The sequence below is a fragment of the Sinocyclocheilus grahami genome, unplaced genomic scaffold (assembly GCF_001515645.1).
Source record: "Sinocyclocheilus grahami isolate Dianchi unplaced genomic scaffold, SAMN03320097.WGS_v1.1 scaffold664.1, whole genome shotgun sequence".
In the NCBI taxonomy this organism is placed as follows: Eukaryota; Metazoa; Chordata; class Actinopteri; order Cypriniformes; family Cyprinidae; genus Sinocyclocheilus; species Sinocyclocheilus grahami.
This window is the reverse complement of record NW_015505843.1, coordinates 517,511-538,250: the sequence shown is the minus strand read 5'-3', so window position 1 is coordinate 538,250 and position 20,740 is coordinate 517,511. Positions and strand designations below refer to the sequence as shown.

At 35.8% G+C, this 20,740-nt stretch overlaps 1 protein-coding gene across 1 annotated transcript in view; it reads left to right on the top strand.

The window, feature by feature from the left end:
• Positions 1-10,829, top strand: part of LOC107558882 (FYVE, RhoGEF and PH domain-containing protein 5-like) — a 42,852-nt gene extending 32,023 nt beyond the window's left edge. The window contains exons 13-21 of the mRNA XM_016242576.1: positions 5,863-5,946; positions 6,075-6,154; positions 6,255-6,348; positions 6,480-6,617; positions 7,954-8,056; positions 8,352-8,488; positions 8,971-9,099; positions 9,910-10,067; positions 10,190-10,829. Of these exons, the coding sequence (XP_016098062.1) occupies positions 5,863-5,946; positions 6,075-6,154; positions 6,255-6,348; positions 6,480-6,617; positions 7,954-8,056; positions 8,352-8,488; positions 8,971-9,099; positions 9,910-10,067; positions 10,190-10,226 (960 nt within the window). The 3' untranslated portion in view covers positions 10,227-10,829. The remainder of the gene's footprint in view (positions 1-5,862; positions 5,947-6,074; positions 6,155-6,254; positions 6,349-6,479; positions 6,618-7,953; positions 8,057-8,351; positions 8,489-8,970; positions 9,100-9,909; positions 10,068-10,189) is intronic.
• Positions 10,830-20,740: the final 9,911 nt, after the last annotated feature.

The following is a 20,740-nucleotide window of genomic DNA, read 5'->3' as shown; positions in this document are numbered from 1 at the left end:
AGCCTTGTCTGTGAAACCGGGGGATGATATAATATTATATAATGCATACAATATAATATAATATACATTTTTAAATATTTATATTGTGTATTTGGTACTAATTGTACAGTGTGTGATTTGCAACATCGAATATGAGATGAGCTAGTCTTGGTGAAACTGCACTTGGCACAAAATTGTTAATAAAAAGTAACATTTTCACATTGGCAATTGTAGTTCCTTGTTATGTTACTGGAAAACTGGCATTTGACAAATGTTAATTTTGGACTGTGTATACATACATACAGGAAGCTTTTCTGATATTGTGACATTCTTGGCTCTGAAGACACTAGATACTGGAGTCTTTCTTCATCTTCTCCTGCTGTCGTCCTCTGCTTCCTGTTCTCTTCTCTCCCTGAATCAATCAAGCTCTGACTGGTGTTTTCATTTTTTAAATTTTGTTTATTTATTTTTTAGAGAGAGCTTGTGACTGATGTAATAGAGTCCAGCACTGGTTAGGTGTAATATGATGATGTCAGAGGTTCCCCTGGTAACGATGACTCTTAGAGAGATCTGGATTTAATTTATGGAGTAATAAGTGAATCGGCTCAAATCAGAAGTGTAAACAGGGCATTGTTGTTTTTTTTGGCTACTGTAATTGTATCAGATCGCTTTCGTATGACTCTTATTATTTGTTATTTGTTGTTTTCTCTCACATGTTTCAAGGGAGTTACACACACTAGTTACATGATAATTGACAGTAAATGGTTAAGGACAATATTGTGTCCATTACATTCTCAGCTGTTTGAGGGTTGTTGTGGCTGTATGCTCTGTCCTGCTGCCTCCACCCAAACAGCCTTTCTCAGAAGCGTCGGGACTGAATTCCTGGACCCGGCCTGTGAACTGCGGATGTTTGGGGCATGCACATTGCGTGTCTGATGATGTCACCACTTTTGTTTAGAGCTATATATGTCTAGCAAACACAATAGTTTGAAGTGTAGGACTAGCTTGTTTGTGGGCGTGAGTCTGTGTTCTTAGCACAACTACTTTATTGTCAGGACTTAAGCAAAGAAGAAAATATCCCGTAAACTGTTTTTATCAAGCCCAACCTATTGTACTGAACATGTGAATCGCTTTCTTGGGTATTGAACTGAACGTGCTACACTTGTGGAAGAATGTGCACTGAGCAGACAGGAATAGATCATGTAAAAATTATTTAAAGCAGTTGTTTTCGAACAGGGGTCTTGGGCCCACTAGGGGGGCCTCAGTAAAATTCAAGGGGGCCTCAAGATGGCTTAAAATGTAAATAAATAAAATAAGTACTGAGTACTAATTACTGAGTAATTAACATCATGTACTTGCTTTATAGGTTTAGGATTAGTTGCTTGTAATTAGGCAGAATTTACTATTACTATAGTAAGTGCATTTAACATGTATAACAAGGACACTAAAATAAAATGTTACTGTGGTTTTCATCTATGTGGGGGGGTTGGTACATTGTTGTAGTAGACAGTGGGGGTTCCCTTTTATTAAAGCTTTTACTGCCTCCTTGTGGTAGACATAAGCATAACAGAGGGCAAGCATCACTAGTTTTGCTCATACTGGGTTTAAATAATGTAAATATTATTATTGTTATTGTTCTATTCAATAGTTATAATATACTATAGTAATAATGATATTAATAATTGTAATTACATAACTTACATATCTAATATAAATGGATTAACTTATAGCAGAAGACGAGCATCACTATTTTGCTCACTTTTAATTTTAGGTTTAAATCATTTAAATATATTATGATTAATATTATTTTTCTTATTAGTAGTAGTAGTGGTATTGTCTATAGTAGTAATAATGCAACTAATAACTATAATAATAATAATATAATTATCCTATTAAATAATTGTAATCTCTAATCTGAATGGTTTAACTTATTAAATAATTATGTGCTCTATGCACTCATGTTATTTAAAATTGTGTATATAGTTGTGTACTGTATATTGGTATGTGTGTGTGTGTGTGTGTGTGTGTGTGTGTGTGTGTGTGTGTGTGTTTCACAACATTACTGTTGTTACTGTATTTTTTGTCAAATAAATGCAGCCTTTGTAAGCATAAGAGACTTAAAACATAATTTTTTTTTTGAATAGTAGTGTATATTGATCTTTGGGTGTGGAAAGAAATCATTCTCTTAAAAAACAGTTAACAGTTACACAGTTACAGTTGCTTCACTGTGTAAAGGGAGCACATCTTACGATAAAAGATATTTGTCAATGAGCTCGGGATCTGTTGAGGAGCAAATCCTCCAACATCTTGTCAGTTATCTCTCCTGCATCGTTTTGGATGCAGGGTTGTTGTTGTTTTTTTCCACGAAATTGGGCTGCTTTTAAACTGTTGCTATGGGTTGATTTTCCCCAGTGGGTTAAAGGTTTGAAATATTGCATAAATTACATTTGGTTGAAATGCTTGTACTGAAACATTTTGCATTCTACCTGTAATAAAACGGCTAAATGTTTTGGGCCACACTAATATGAAGTATTTGAGCTGTGTTTATAATAAATGTGCATAACAGTGACTGTAAAATATGTATTGTAGGGCTGGAAATTAAATTTTTATATTTGGGAAATGGTAATTTGGCTACTTTGGGCTGTATTTTTTTTTATTGCTGGCATGGTCTTGGGATGCACAATTAAAATGATGTAATAGTTGTGATCATTATTTTACCTGAATCCATGATCATTCAGACATGATCAGGTGCAGTAGCAGCAGTACTGACACTCTGTCAAGTCTGTATCGAATCAAGCACTCCGTAATCACAGGTAAACTGTCTGATCAGTCAGATGTTTGTCATGAGAAGTGTTCCACAAAACAGCTATGGTTTGCAGACAGTTATAAGAGTTGATGTGACAAATACATCTTTCGAATATACTGTGTGAACTCGTTGCCCCGTTAGCTCGGAGAGCTTTATTTTCCCTCCTCAATAAGTTTGGTCAGTTTTGTTTATTGGTCTAATTCTTGTTTCTTGGGTTGCATTGGGTTAGTCACTCAGTTAATTGTCTTGTGCTTCGTTCCCTCCCTTCTGAATTATGTTGTATTGATAAGGAGTTATCACAAAGTAAGTCTTTTTAGTTGTGCTATCTTACAATCAATATATAGTAAAGGTTAAAGTGTCGCCGATGTAACCGGTTAAAACTTGGAGTGGAGATGAGGTCTTAAAATGTATGGAAAGAGACTTAAAAAAGGTCTTCAAAGGTATTAAATTTAACTCCATGATTCCTGTATATACCCTGAAAAAGCACATTTCTCTCCATCTGTTTTTTCCTCCTTTTTCTAAAGTTCTAAGTGCTAAATAAACTACATTTTCCAAGTATTAAATAAACTTTTTTAATTATTATATTATATTATGTTATATTATGTTATATTATTATATTGGCCTGGTTTTACAGACAGGGCTAAGGTTAAGCCAGGATTAGGCCATAGTTCAATTAGGACATTTAAAGCTGCAGTCCGTAACTTTTGGTGCTAACATATTTTAAGGTATGTCAGTGCTAGTTTTTTTTTTTCCCCCCAGTTTTTTTTTAACAGCCCAGACATGCATTTTAGTCTATAACTTAAGCTTAGGCTTAAGCCTTGTCTGTGAAACCGGGGGATGATATAATATTATATAATGCATACAATATAATATAATATACATTTTTAAATATTTATATTGTGTATTTGGTACTAATTGTACAGTGTGTGATTTGCAACATCGAATATGAGATGAGCTAGTCTTGGTGAAACTGCACTTGGCACAAAATTGTTAATAAAAAGTAACATTTTCACATTGGCAATTGTAGTTCCTTGTTATGTTACTGGAAAACTGGCATTTGACAAATGTTAATTTTGGACTGTGTATACATACATACAGGAAGCTTTTCTGATATTGTGACATTCTTGGCTCTGAAGACACTAGATACTGGAGTCTTTCTTCATCTTCTCCTGCTGTCGTCCTCTGCTTCCTGTTCTCTTCTCTCCCTGAATCAATCAAGCTCTGACTGGTGTTTTCATTTTTTAAATTTTGTTTATTTATTTTTTAGAGAGAGCTTGTGACTGATGTAATAGAGTCCAGCACTGGTTAGGTGTAATATGATGATGTCAGAGGTTCCCCTGGTAACGATGACTCTTAGAGAGATCTGGATTTAATTTATGGAGTAATAAGTGAATCGGCTCAAATCAGAAGTGTAAACAGGGCATTGTTGTTTTTTTTGGCTACTGTAATTGTATCAGATCGCTTTCGTATGACTCTTATTATTTGTTATTTGTTGTTTTCTCTCACATGTTTCAAGGGAGTTACACACACTAGTTACATGATAATTGACAGTAAATGGTTAAGGACAATATTGTGTCCATTACATTCTCAGCTGTTTGAGGGTTGTTGTGGCTGTATGCTCTGTCCTGCTGCCTCCACCCAAACAGCCTTTCTCAGAAGCGTCGGGACTGAATTCCTGGACCCGGCCTGTGAACTGCGGATGTTTGGGGCATGCACATTGCGTGTCTGATGATGTCACCACTTTTGTTTAGAGCTATATATGTCTAGCAAACACAATAGTTTGAAGTGTAGGACTAGCTTGTTTGTGGGCGTGAGTCTGTGTTCTTAGCACAACTACTTTATTGTCAGGACTTAAGCAAAGAAGAAAATATCCCGTAAACTGTTTTTATCAAGCCCAACCTATTGTACTGAACATGTGAATCGCTTTCTTGGGTATTGAACTGAACGTGCTACACTTGTGGAAGAATGTGCACTGAGCAGACAGGAATAGATCATTTAAAAATTATTTAAAGCAGTTGTTTTCGAACAGGGGTCTGGGGCCCACTAGGGGGGCCTCAGTAAAATTCAAGGGGGCCTCAAGATGGCTTAAAATGTAAATAAATAAAATAAGTACTGAGTACTAATTACTGAGTAATTAACATCATGTACTTGCTTTATAGGTTTAGGATTAGTTGCTTGTAATTAGGCAGAATTTACTATTACTATAGTAAGTGCATTTAACATGTATAACAAGGACACTAAAATAAAATGTTACTGTGGTTTTCATCTATGTGGGGGGGTTGGTACATTGTTGTAGTAGACAGTGGGGGTTCCCTTTTATTAAAGCTTTTACTGCCTCCTTGTGGTAGACATAAGCATAACAGAGGGCAAGCATCACTAGTTTTGCTCATACTGGGTTTAAATAATGTAAATATTATTATTGTTATTGTTCTATTCAATAGTTATAATATACTATAGTAATAATGATATTGATAATTGTAATTACATAACTTACATATCTAATATAAATGGATTAACTTATAGCAGAAGACGAGCATCACTATTTTGCTCACTTTTAATTTTAGGTTTAAATCATTTAAATATATTATGATTAATATTATTTTTCTTATTAGTAGTAGTAGTGGTATTGTCTATAGTAGTAATAATGCAACTAATAACTATAATAATAATAATATAATTATCCTATTAAATAATTGTAATCTCTAATCTGAATGGTTTAACTTATTAAATAATTATGTGCTCTATGCACTCATGTTATTTAAAATTGTGTATATAGTTGTGTACTGTATATTGGTATGTGTGTGTGTGTGTGTGTGTGTGTGTGTGTGTGTGTGTGTGTGTGCATATTTGGGGGACAAATTTGTTCCCAGAAGGGAGCTAAATCTGACAAAACCACCTTTTGGGGAAATCCTCATTTAAAAACAAAAAAGTAAAAAAAAAAATTGTAAAAACGCAGAACATTTAGGGTGCTGTTTAGGGTTAGGTAATAGTATTTATAATTAGCTGTATATAAAAACAATTTCTAGTCTATGGAATGTCTCATTTAGATAGTGAACATGTTTGTGTGTGTGTTGCAGATGAATGATGTGATGCTGTACACCTACCCTCAGCAGGATGGTAAATACAGGCTGAAGAACACACTGACTCTAAGTGGAATGAAGGTGAGGCATTAGCGTCTCTCAGGAGATCAATTTTGTTTTTTGGTTAACCAACTGGGACACAAAACATATTCAATGAGGTGTGATTTAAATTATATTATCAAGAACTTAGCAGTGTTTTGTGTCTGTAGGTCAGTAAACCTGTCATAGACAATGTGCTCAACACGCTCAGGATAGAAGTCAGCGATGTTTCCATCACCCTCTCAGCAAGGTAATGAGCATTTCCATAATGGTTTGCATGTGTCTGTACTGATATCTACTGTCAATGTCATACAATAACTTCAAGCACAGCTTCTTTATTTCTCTGATAGTTCTTTAGCTGAGAGAGAGGACTGGTTCCACACGCTGAGCCGAGCTATAGCGGATCACGCCGCAGGCCTCAATACCTTCAGCTGCTCTAGTGAGGTGTGAGGAAATGTCTTATATCTATGGTCTAGTTATCAAACCAGCAATCATCATGAAGTGCAATGCATTAGTATTCAATGTTACGTAACCTAAACAATTAAATGTGTAAAAATCACTTTCCATATTTCCAGGCGAGAGAGAAATTATGGATGTCTCTGGGAGAGGCTGCTCCTGTTCTAGTTCCTGTGTCACATGTGATGATGTGCATGAACTGCACGTCGGACTTCAGCCTAACACTGCGACGGCATCACTGCAATGCATGTGGAAAGGTAAAACATCTGTACCATGTGTTGAGAGATATCTGATATTTTTAAGTTCAAGACATATATTCTTTGATATGTTGCAATTTACAGTGAAACACTCAGAGGTGGTCTTTACAGTAAATTATTTAACATGGTCTTTACAATCAATTATCAAACAACAGGGTTATAATAGTGGATATTTCACAGAATTATATGAATAATTTTTTTATACTGTATATGGTACTTATGTATGTTTTGTTTTCAACCAAATAAAATAACACTTTATTCAAGCATTTTATCGAATTGTCATTATTTTTTGCTTTCAAAGAAACATTTTTTTCTGTGGTATTATGAATAGGATTGTTATTACTGATTGACTAGTACAGGGGTGTCCAAATCTGTTCCTGGAGGACCACTGTCCTGCAGAGTTTAGGTCCAACACACTTGCCTGAACTATTCTATTGAGTCCAAAGAGCTTGATTAGCTGCTTCAGGTGTGTTTAATTATGGTTGGAGCTAAACTCTGCATGGCAGTGGCCCTCCAGGAGCAGGTTTGGACACCCCTGGATTATTAGTAGATCAGCCTAGCTAGTCAGCAGGTATTTGGCACCGGCTGATAGCGGTGCCCACTTGGCTGGTCAACAAAATTGTCAGCTCCCCCTTGTGTCAAATAAGGGTTTTGTTCATTGTTTACTTCATTCAGAGTAATATGCTGACTTTATAGGGCACAGTTTTCCAATATTTTGAGTGAATTTTGAGGAAATATTGTAAAGTAGATTTCAGGGATTTTGTTATAATTTATTTGTAATTATTGAATTGTTTTATATGATACACACTGATGTTTCTCTTATGCTCAGCAAGGCTGCATTTATTTGATCCAAAATACAGTAAAACAGAAATACTGTGAAATATTATGACAATATAAAATGTCAGTTTTCTATTTGAATATATTTTAAAAATTTTATTTTTTCCAGTGATGGTCAAAACTGAATTTTCAGCAGCCATTATTCCAGTCTTCAGTGTCACATGATCCTTTAGAAATCACTCTAAATGATAATTTGGTGCTCAAGAAAAATTTATTTTCTTATTATGAATGTTGAAAACAGTAGAAATCATGATACAGTTTTTTCAGGATTATTCGATGAATAGAAAGTTCAAAGGAACAGCATTTATTTGAAATATAATTTATTTGTAACAAATGTATTTACTGTCACTTTTGAAATTTAAATGCATCTTTGCTATATAAAAGTATTAATTTCTTTCTTTTTTTAAATCTTAGTGACCCCAAACTTGTTAAACGGTAATGTATACTGAATATCAGCATTAAATTGTGACCCTACTTTCTCAATACTTTCTGTTTTTAGGTTGTGTGTCGCTCCTGCTCAAGGAACAGGTATCCACTAAAGTACCTGAAGGACAGGATGGCTAAAGTCTGTGACCACTGCTACGCCGAGCTCATAAAGAGAGGTAAGAGCAAAAGACTCCAAAATGAATCAGACTTTAAACAGTGTTAGGGTTACAAATAGTAAAAAAATTGTTCATGCACTGTAAACTGTTCACTTTGATTGGATGCTGATCTGAACCATCTCCATCACAGTTAAAATGTTTTTTTTTAGAATATTATCAAGAATATATTTATTTCTGTTATTCTTCATTATTCATCTGAAATTGATTGTTTAAACAAAAAAGCCTATTTCCATTTTAAACATTTAAAGCATCATAATAGCTGTCTAGTTAATGTCAGTGTATGATGTGTATGTAGGTGGTAATATTCCAGGATCATGTGGGAGTGCCAGTCCCTGCACACACAGGGCCAGCAGGCCTCTCTCTGCTGTGTTCCAGAGCCTACAGCCACCCAGCTTGTGGAGGAACAGAAAGAGCACTTCACCTCTCACACAGGTACAAAAATTGTTCATGCACTGTAAACTGTTCACTTTGATTGGATGCTGATCTGAACCATCTCCATCACAGTTAAAATGTTTTTTTTTAGAATATGATCAAGAATATATTTATTTCTGTTATTCTTCATTATTCATCTGAAATTGATTGTTTAAACAAAAAAGCCTATTTCCATTTTAAACATTTAAAGCATCATAATAGCTGTCTAGTTAATGTCAGTGTATGATGTGTATGTAGGTGGTAATATTCCAGGATCATGTGGGAGTGCCAGTCCCTGCACACACAGGGCCAGCAGGCCTCTCTCTGCTGTGTTCCAGAGCCTACAGCCACCCAGCTTGTGGAGGAACAGAAAGAGCACTTCACCTCTCACACAGGTACACACACAAATGCTAACATTCACATTCAATTATTTAAATGAGGTATTTTTATGTCTTACCCAAAAACATAATTACTCAGGGTTAAAAAAGTCTCGGTGTGTGCAGGTATCTGTGGGTGCAGAGGGGTCCACTATGAGTGGCAGTCTGCAAAGACGCAAAAAGAGCACAAGGAAGTGGAAGAGGCTGTGGTTTCTGCTCAAAGACAAGGTGCTCTACACCTTTAAAGCACGAGAGGTGAGGGGACCCAGAGTCTCCCACACCAGCACAGACACTACATTACGTACTTCCTTGCACCATTACTAAATCAATACCTTAGGCAACAAATAAACTGCTTTGTGTGACTGATGAAATACAACTAGGGCTGTCAATATTCATAATTTGTTAACACTACTATTCAATAGTTTGGGGTCAATAAGGTTTTTAAAAAATTTTGAAAGAAGGCTGCATTTATTTGTTCAAACATACAGTAAAAACAGTAATACTGTGAGATATTATTACAATTTAGAAATTTCTGTTTTAATATATTTTAAAATGGCAATTTTCTGTGAGGGCGAAACTGAATTTCCAGCATTCAGTGTCACATGATCTGTCAGAAATCATTGTTGCTGATTTGTGGTCTGCTTATTGTTAATGTTGAAAACAGTGTGCTGCTTAATATTAAATATTAATAAAATAATTCATAAAAATATAAAAAAATATATTAATACAAATTAAATAATTATGTCTTACTGACCCCAAACTAATGAACTAATGTGAGAATATATATATATATATTCACATTAAATACTTCTGAGACTGCATCTTATCTAGATTTGAATTACAGATAAATTACAGAATGAAACAATTATAATGTCAAATTTAATAAATCTCATTAAAGAACTTTTATGTAACATTGTCTGAACTGCTGAACTGTGCTGAATAAAAGCACATTTTTATCTGGGCCAGGTTCTGAAATATGCAAAATGATAATACTTTTTAGCACCAGAATATAGCACATCCCCTGCATACATTTAACCTCTCTCTCTCTGTTTTCTGTGTCTGCAGGATAAAGTGGCATCTGAAAGTCTTCCTCTGCAGGGTTTTACTGTGAAGAAGCTCTCGGATCGATCAGAGGGGGAAGACAAAGACAACGTTTTCCAGCTGTACCATAAAAAAACACTGTATTACACCTTCAGAGCAGACGACCAGCATACTGCAAGCAGGTATGACACCCAAGAGTCATGCTGCACACCTTTAGAGAAATAAAATCATTGTGATGATGCATTGTTTATTGACAACTGAAATCCTCAGAATTACGATAAAGAAATGAAACTTATTTCTACAGGTGGGTAAACGCAATGGAAGAGGCCACAGTGTTATAGTATCCTGCTATCTGCCCAGCTGACAACAGGACTCTGGGCAGGATTCCCCAGACAGCTAAACCCATTATGGGCTTAAGCCTATGACATCAGAGTCACCTGTGCCTGAGAAACCAGCGGAATCACACCATAAATACCTTCGATTTTATCTTGATCTTCTTTTTGGCCACTGAAATTAAAGACAGAGTCACACAAGGCATGTCCCACTCGGTGTTTGTGCTGTCCCAGTACGAGTGCTATGCCTCACCTACTTCACAGACTCATTAAAAAAGTGCCATATGTAAACAGTGCAGTTGAGTGAAGCTCAGGTGTTGTGAATGATTGTTCTGAAACTACTCATCTGTGTCAAATAACGGAGAATGTTCATTTTTTAGAAACCGTAACTACCTTTCTATATGCAGGTGTAATTCAGTGCTGTCATTTTATATACTGATGTAAAGTTAAAAATAAATTAAGTCATTTATTATAGTTTGGATGACTATGATAAGCCAATACAGGCTTGTTATAGACAATATAGTGTTCATTTCATTTAACAGCTAAATGTTTAGCATGGCGTATCCTACCACCTCAGATATAAAAAGTCCATGTTTTATAGACAAATGACAGCATGTGATATATATATATATATATATATATATATATATATATATATATATATATATATATACACACACATGGATTTGATACAGAAATTGTATAGCCTAAATGAAGCGAGCTGTACATTTTACAATTCAGTGTAATATATTTAATTTGCAGCTGTATTAAGATATTGCTATCATCTGCTGTGATTCATTTTTCTCCTCACATTTGGTAGTTATTTTACTGTGGTTCCCAAGCTGATCTGTTCCCTTACAAACATCACCTTGGCAACCATTGTTTTCGCTAGAATACCACTACAGTTATTGTTACTACAGTGAAGCTGTGCTAATATGATTTTAGCCACCACTGACATCATACAAACATAACAATAAAAACATACTGGAAGAAAATGTATATTTTGAATATGATTCTATATGCATTAGGTATAATTAACATAGTGATGATTGTATGTGCCACATGGCGCATGCATTTGAAGGCCACGTTTGGTAAAACCTTGATGTAAATGATTATGCAAATGTTGTGAACATCTGTGTTGGTTGAACCCTTCATTAAAAAATAATGAAGTGTCATAAGCTTTATGTACAGTAACAGCCTTAAGCAGTTTTGCATTTAGGCCATCATCTAAAGCCATGTTATTCCCAAAAGACATTTTAAAAATGTCAGTTTTTCAAGATCATAAACGATCAAAACGTTTCTGATCATAAACGATCATTTTTTATTAGGTGAATTTTGTTGTATATATTCATCTCACTAGAAAATGGTTTGTCTACATTAACTGAGCCTTTTCTGTTCAGTTCAAAATGCCTAGCAGGACTCATTCTTCTTTTTATTCTTTTTATTTGTCTTTCAATGTTACATTTAAAAAAAAAGCTGTATTCTGTAAAACTAAAAAAGTGCCAGTATTCATTCTCAGTTATTTGTTTCTGATATTTCCCGCCACATATCCTATTCCTACAGAGATGATCTCTCTTCTTTAATGCTTTATTCAATTTAAATAAAGACCCTGCACGAAGGAGAATAAAAAGTAATGTAAATATGCATTTTAAAGGTAAGAAAAGTGCATCTTGGCTCTTTTTTTAATTTCACCATTAAATGAACTGTTATAGCACAAATGCAGCAGTTTCATAAGAAATGACTGATTATAAGATTGCTTGCCTTCACTTGTTTAGATATTTGGAATTATGACAATGTTTCTGTTTTAGCAAAAGATAAATATAGTAATTATCAGGGGTGTGGACTCGAGACTTGACTCGGACTCGAGTCCCAAATTTGATGACTTGCGACTCGACTCAACATAACTAAAGAAGACTTGAGACTCGACTTCGACTTTGACAGCAATGACTCGAGACTTGACTTGGACTTGAGCCCTGTGACTCGGAAAGACTTTATGATCAGATCAAAGTCGTTATAGACGCGTGTACCATGAAAATAGATACTAGTACAGCTTATAGATTAAATGTTACAACGGCTTTCCATATCCCTGCAGCATGCTTGCGCTTTACTGGCAATAAGCCAGAGACTGCGTTCAGGGAGCGCTGGATAGGCTAGTATAAATTACTGGAGTAATAGCATAACTTACGACAAAAGAACAGAGATAAAAAAAAATAAAAAATGACATGATTCGTCTAGCGATCTCCGCTCGTGAAAAGCGCTGCCCTGTGCGTTTGATCGCCGCCCCGCAGACACACGGAGCGGGCATGAGAAACGATCACTGTGACCGCTGCTGTTAAATATTCCTCACTTCTTCTGTTTGTCCGACACCGAGGTGCACCATGAGTGCTTGATGAGTGAAGGATCCGCATCCCACCACGACCCTCGCACTCTGCCAACTCATGTGCTTTCATTTTCATTTTTATTTGTAATAAACACCTCTGAGACCTGTTTTTGTCAGATCTCCACAGTTTTTGTTCGATCAGTTACATATTTTAATTGCATGTGCATTTTTTTATTTATTTAAACCTCCATTAACCCTTAAATGCATGAATGTTTTGCCAATCATTATTACATATTCGGGTCTTTAGCGACCCGAACCTATATATCGAGCACGGATGGATCTTTAACTGCTGCAATAGCAAAAAACTCTCTTGATATTTTAAGAACAATTACAGAAGAATAAAATGAAGCATATTTCATTACATTTTGAAACTTAAAATTTAAATTCAATTTGAGCAGATGATTTTATCATTGCTGTCATGGCCAGAGCACACTTCCTATGGAAAGCCGTTGTAACATTTAATCTATAAGCCGTACTAGTATCTATTTTCATGGTACTAGTACCTATTTTTTAGATACTAGTATCTTTTCCATTAAGTACTAGTACTTATTCATTAGGTACTAGTGCTTATGCTTTATCTACTAGTGCTTAATCTTTAGGTACTAGTGTTTAAGTTCAATTTGAGCAGATGATTTTATCATTGCTGTCATGGCCAGAGCACACTTCCACAGTACATTCAGCATCTGCCTCATATTCACGATCTCAACCTATTCTCAAAACTATTGTTTTCAGTGGCTTCATTTTCAATATTTTGATCACTGGCTGATTCAACACATCTAGCATCAAATGACAGTGACATTTATATTTCATTGCGTATAGTAATTGCTGTGCAGTAAAGCCATTCAAACCTGTTAAATTTTTGCTAATGATATTCGTTTGTTTTATGCCTGCGGGAATTATGAGTGAAACGTCGCATCATTATTGTGTATCAAACAGTGCCACCTTGAGGAAAAAAGATGCATTGCACATATTGAGTCATCAGATATGTAAATATAGTTCCGCAGGAAAAAATACTTACACATTTACATACCTCGGGTTTCTAGCGACCCTATACACTTTTTACAAAAAATTTATTAGAAAACTGGCATTCTTTTATATTTTACAATTTTTTTTCTTGTTATATTGTTTATAATTAATAGATTGAGGAATACTAAGAAAGTTGCTGTCTAACTTTAAAAAATGAAGGAGGGAGAGGGGAGAGAATGCTGTCCCGGGTCGCTAAAGACCCGAGGTATGCATTTAAAAGTTCAATTTAAAGTTAATCCATAATTGAGATTTTAATCTGAGTTTAAAGTTATGGTGCAACAGGATTAAAGTTAATCTTAAATATAACTTAAATCCGATCAAAATGATGGGTTAAAAATTTAAACCTGCTTATTTTTAAAGGTTTGAAGTTTGGTGCAACAGAATTGTTAGATAAACCTTGATTTAATCTAGATTTAAAATTAATCATTGCAAACCATTCAGCTATAATTTGAAGAAGAAAAATGCACATTAAACCTAATGTCTGAAGTGAGCAAGCGGCAATAGGCCTAATGATCATTTAAAATATAATTTGAAGAAGTGTTTTTTTTCACAAAATGAGTATTGTATATATAACTATAAAATATTTTTCTCCCTCTTGCAGGCACTCATGTCACTTCCATTTCTTTCAGGATAAATGAATGAATTCACGTGTTGTAAATCAGTCTGCAGGCCAATAGCGCACACAGCCCCTAAATTTAGTGATCAACTATGCGTATTATAAACTTAACATTTAACATACAACATTTTTTTCTATTAAATGATTTTGTCTTTGTTGCTCTTAGTTATAAAAGCACAGCATTTTTGAATGATTGTCTTCATGAGTTTGTCTGCATCCATATTGCATGTTTCCTCTCTCTTGTAAAGTATGCTAGCAGTTATTTCTTCTAATTCTTTCAAAGCTGTTCTTTCTGAGTTTCCGCTCACATATTTTTAAATCTGTTTCATTGAGGTTCCAAATAATGTCTCATTGGCTTAGATATAACACCTAGAAGCATATAGCTATTCTTATGCACACATGTTGCAGCTGTTATTTCTATGCAATTATGTTGTCTTTGCTATTCTGTTACTAATAAAATAGTTTTTTCACTGCTTATCCTATTTTGGCACAATCCCTAAATTGAACTTGAGTAGTTTTACTAAGGGCACCCATCTCACATGAAATTGAACTATGTCAAATATTCTACCTGCCTTCCTGATAAAAATTACTATGAATTTGATATGGTAATTAATACTGAGATACTAATTTGGCTAACTTGCAACTCGACTCGGGACTTGACTGTCTCGACTCGGGACTTGACTGTCTCGACTCGGAACTTGACTGTCTCGACTCGGGACTTGTCTGTCTCGACTCGGGACTTGTCTGTCTCGACTCGGACCTGCCTTCCTGATAAAAATTACTATGAATTTGATATGGTAATTAATACTGAGATACTAATTTGGGCAAAAAGCACTAATGGCTTGTTTAAGACATGAATCTTAAAGCTGAGGACTTGCAACTCGACTCGGGACTTGACTGTCTCGACTCGGGACTTGTCTGTCTCGACTCGGGACTTGTCTGTCTCGACTCGGGACTTGACTGTCTCGACTCGGGACTTGACTGTCTCGACTCGGGACTTGTCTGTCTTGACTCGGGACTTGTCTGTCTTGACTCGGGACTTAAGTCCTCTGGTAATTATCCCATAAATGTATCCAAGTATTTAAAAACTTTTAAGACCTTCCAACGGTTAAGATACAGCCTCTAGGGGGCGACACACCCTTCAGCTTATTGCCAGCGGTAAATATTTGCTAGTATTAATAGAAATAATTGGTCAGATTTCAATGTTGTTTTACATTCTACCCATCAGCCTATTGCAATTAGCATATTTGTTTAATAATTATGCATATTTAATTACAATATATATATATTTTTATTGTAACACCTGGCAACAAACTACCAAGCTAACAGTAGCCTATGGCATACGATGCTTATTAAAGTCAAATGTGTATCCCTCTCACCATTATCTCAATAATCTGCCCGAGTGTGAGCTCTATTATCAAACTGCAGCCTAGTAATGCGATATAACTAGGTTAAGATAATTAGCTTTATCAAAGTGGTCTGACTGTGGCACTTCGGCCAACAGACAAAGAGATGTTGATTAAGCAGCAGAATGCCTAAATAATTGATATGATAGAAAAAAGAGGCAGCACAAAACATTTCGCCCGATTTCTTTTCATCCTTTGAAATATTAATGATGCAGAGGTCCACTGTGCTATTGTAGGCCCCCTGAAAACTGTCATGTTGAAACAGATCTGGGATCAGTTTTCCAAAGTTAAATATAAAGCCTACTCACTGAGAAAGGAACAATACTGATGTCAGATCAGCATACACTAATAGTTTCTAGTCTGCTGTCGAGACTAAGTAGACTTCATTAGACAGAGCTTTACTAGGTCATCCAGGACAGGACACGGAAGATATAAAATAAGATAGAAAGCAAAGAACAGGAACGAAGACTGAAAAAGAGGATCCAGGGAATATAACAATAGTGTGGCAATGAGAAGGTGGCGATATGGCAAGAAAGAGAAAAAGGATGTTAAAGAAGGAAAGTGAGATAGAAATGGGACTGTTCTAGTTGCCACACTCCCTTGAGTTCCCCTGACCCACTAATGAAAGAGTAATTGATCAATTCTAAGCATTTAATTGCTTAAAATGTAATTTCATTAGATTAGGGACTGTATTTTTGTTAGTGTGTCATTTTTGGTGAAATAGGTGTACAGGTGGATAAAGAATGAGCTCGTAACCAGGTTCAGACATATAGACAGACGTTCAACGTGGAGAACATGGTGCCTTTATGACTCCACTTCCTCTCTTCAAGTGTCTGTACTATGACCATTAAAATAGTACATTCAACAAGTGCCTGTGCCTCACTTAAAGGAATAGTTCACCCAGAAATGAACATTTGCTGAAGATTTACTCACCCTCAGTCAGGCTACACAAGATGTATGAGTTTGTTTCTTCATCTGAACAGATTTGGAGAAATTTACGATTACATCACTTGCTCACCAATGGATCCTCTGCAGTGAATGGGTGCCGTCAGAATGAGAGCCCAAACAGTTGATAAAAACAATCCATACGACTCCAGTCCATCAATTAATGTCTTGTGAAGCGAAAATAAAGAAAGAAATAAAAGACCATCCCCTGTTGTCCTCTCACATCAAAACCCACCAACATATTTGTTTTTTTATCTGTGCATATTTCTCTCCTGATTCAGACGAGATGAGATGATTTTCACTGGAGAAAGCAATATTATGGATAGAGGACTCATATTTTAGTTGGAAGCAACAAATTGAAGTTAAAAACATCAGTAATGTCAGATTACTGCTTTGACTTCGTCATTTTTGTTGGTGGAGCAAAAATACACAAAATAAATGGTGTGTCTAAAATGTCATCATTTTGTTTACTGAATCTTTGTTTAAAAGCAGTTAGAGTAGGCAATCATGGTCATATTGATATTTGAACCAACAGCACGATTACGAGTGATTTTTTATATGTGTAGGCCTATATTTTGACATTTTTAAAGTGAATTCTATATATTTTATATATCAGTTTGTGGACCCCAAAGAAACAAATTTCATTGAACCATGATATAAAGTCTTCATATTTTAGTTTTACAGTCATTCTGAGAGGATCTAATAATATTTTGAGAAAAGTGAACCTCAAACTGAAACAAAGGCTGACCACACACAGGTGTTCCTCTGTTCCTCAAGATCTAAAGCACAATGGGCATGAAAAGAACCAATTAGGGCTTGAAAACATGTACTCATCAGTATCTGGCTTTTGTGCTTTCATGAATGAGCTTCACTTCCATTACTGGCTAAAACTTACAGAACTTAAGAGTTTGGAGTCCTTTTCCATTTGCCTGTTCGAAATACATACATTTGAATGGTAAATGAGCATCTTTTCTTTACAAACAAACAGAGGTAGTCTTCTGTTAGCGCTGTTCTCCCCAACCAGGTTAATGTATTCCAGTATATTAGCACCTTTGCTCTTTATTTCCTGATTTTTCCGTCACCCTAACCCACGACCAAATGAATATGTGCTATTTATCTCCAGTGGGAGTGCAGAGTTCCAGAGTGCTATCTCTGTATCCATGAGGTCACCACCATTATCAAGCTTTCTTTTGGAGAGCACAGCCTGGACATTAACATTCCTGTCTTCTCTTTAAGCAGAGAACAACAGTATAAAAACATACAACAGGGTGCAAAACGTACAAACCAGTTTATTACACTCTGTACCAGTTATTAAAATGCAGTGGTGTTCAGAATAACTCAGAATCACTTTTTATAAAGGACATTCATTCTGGCAATCCTGATTTGCCTGGGAATCCCATTTATTTCTACTTTTTAGTTGTTTGTTTTACATAATCAACATACGTACTCCTTCAGTGCCAGTTTTATGTAACAGAAAGATATCAGAAGGGACAGAATCAGAGTGAGACACAGATTGAGGAATAGATAGCAGTTGATAACCAGACAAACTGTTCTTTTTTGGGGGGTTTCCTCTTTCCTCCCTACCAGGTTCCTGTCATTACTCAGACTGCTGGCTCTGCGGGGAAACTGGGGCTGACTCCGCCCTCGGTCAGTCATTCCTCTGCCCAGTGATCAGCCTCACTGACACAGTGGGAGTGAGTCCACCAGGAGCCAATTAGTTTAACTAGGAAAGTCAAGGAAGTCATAGCTATTAGAGTCTTTCCTGCTAATGTCTGTTATGATGGAGACAGTGGAGATCAGTAGTTTTTAATCGGTGGGTCCCCTGTTGAAAAAAACAGCATATGCTGGTTAGGTATTGAAGCATGGCTGCTGGTTTGAGCTGATTTAAACTGGTCCTTAGCTAGTTATGAGGTGGTTTAAGCTGGTCATGTGCTGGTCCTAAACTGGTCCTATGCAACTAGTTCCTACTCAGGACCAGCTTAGGACCAGCACATGACCAGTTTAAACCAGCTCATAACTAGCTAAGGACCATCTTAAACCAGCTCAAACCAGCAGGCATGCTTCAATACCTAACCAGCATATGCTGGGGGTTTTTTTCAACAGGAAAGACCGGTTCTGACAGGGTCACAAGCAGCTGGGAAAGATGCTAAATGTGAATGACAACATGAACAAGTTGCACGCGTTCTCATCCTTAAAAACCTTGATGCAAAATAAGACAGTCCAGGCTACATGAAATACAGGTTCAGGAATAGTTCACCCCGAAAAAAATCTTTAATTTACTGAAAATTTGCTCACTCTTATGCCATCCAAGATATACACGAGTTTGTTTCTTCATCAGAAAAGATAGAAATTCATCACTTGTTCACCAATGGATCCTTTGTAGTGAATGGGTGCCATCAGAATGAGAGTTCAAAGACCTGATTTCATGGTAATCCTCAAATAATCTGCATGCCTACTTTCCATCAATTAATGTCTTGTGAAGTGAAAAGCTGCATGTTTGTAAGAAACTTTTTTTTAAAGTTATTCTCACTGAATCAAGAGAGAAATATGCACAGATCAAGCACTGCTTACAAGTAAAAACAATCTAAACAAATATTTTCTCCAAATCTGTTCCAATGAAGAAACAATCACATCAACATCTTGGCTGGCTTGAGGGTGAGTAAACTTTCAGCCAATTTAAATTTTTTTGGTGAACTATTCCTTTAAAGACATTTTTGTTAACTTTTGTGCAATAAACAGTTTTGGCATTTTGTTGGGTTGCTACTTTTATATCCAAAGGAAAAGTAGTTTAGAACCCCTTCTGAGAGTAAAAATGACTGGGTTAAGATGTATGTTATCAAATTAATTTGATAATACGTTACATTTTCAGAGAGGAAGAAACGACACTTTGCTAGACCTACTATTCGAATGTTCCAAAAATGATAAACTATAGCACATTCTCACACATATTTAAAACTCATTACAGACTTGGCTTTAAAGATAGAGGGAAAGAAGAGGGAAGTAATAGTAAAAGAGAAGTGAGGCCAGACTGATCAGTTGTATTAAAAGGGGTGAGATAAGACAGAAAGGAAGAGGGGAGAAAAAATAAGGAGGAAAGAGAAACAGTAAAGGAGAAGATAGGAATAACTGGCAAGAAGCAGTTCTATAAAACAGAAGAGAAGTGAAACCATACATCATAAACCAATGCAATAGTCCTCACTATTCTTCAAAACGTTGTATAATAATCTGTTGGATTGCAGTTTACACACGTAATGTGTTACACATAAAATGTTTGACTGGGGTGAACAGACAGTCATTGAAAATTATACTAAATATAGAAAAACTGAAACTCAGAGCTTTATACAACACTGACAGACCTAGATTGAAGGCGTGGGGCAGTCTGTGAGTCAACATCATGTGACTTCTGGTTCTTTGTGTGTGTGTGTGTGTGTGTGTGTGTGTGTGTGTATTTACCTATGTGTGCGTGTGTGTGTGCGCGCGTGTGCAATAAGTGTTTTGCCCATGCCCACTGGGTTGACTGAATGGATTTCCCAAAGCCAAGGTTTCCATCAGGATTCTCCTGCCTTCAGGAAATGAAAGCACCAGGTCAACTTCCAAGAATGATAATTCATAAACCAGTTCTAGGGCAGTTAAATGAGAAGCATACATTTGTATTTGTATTTAGAAAATGATGACCTTGATTGTGCACATCTGATAAATATTTAACTATATGACATCACAGAGTATCTCTCAAAGCCTGATGCATTAAACAACTGATAACTTAATTACTTTACTAGTGAATTTACTCATTGGATTCATTTACTTATAAAGTGATCTGCTGGTTTTTGAACATAATAGATAGATAGATAGATAGATAGATAGATAGATAGATAGATAGATAGATAGATAGATAGATAGATAGTCAGATAGTCAGATAGATAGATAGTGACCAAATGAATAAATAATGACCGAATATTAATTTTGGGGTTAACTATCCCTTTAATGTACAGAGAAAGAGATGAATGTATGGACAGACAGACAGACAGATTGATAGATAGACAGATAGATAGATATAGACCCCCTCACTCCCTCTCCCTCTCCCTCTCTCTCTCTCTCACTCTCTCACTCTCTCTCTCACTCTCACTCTCTCTCTCCCTCACTCTCACTCACT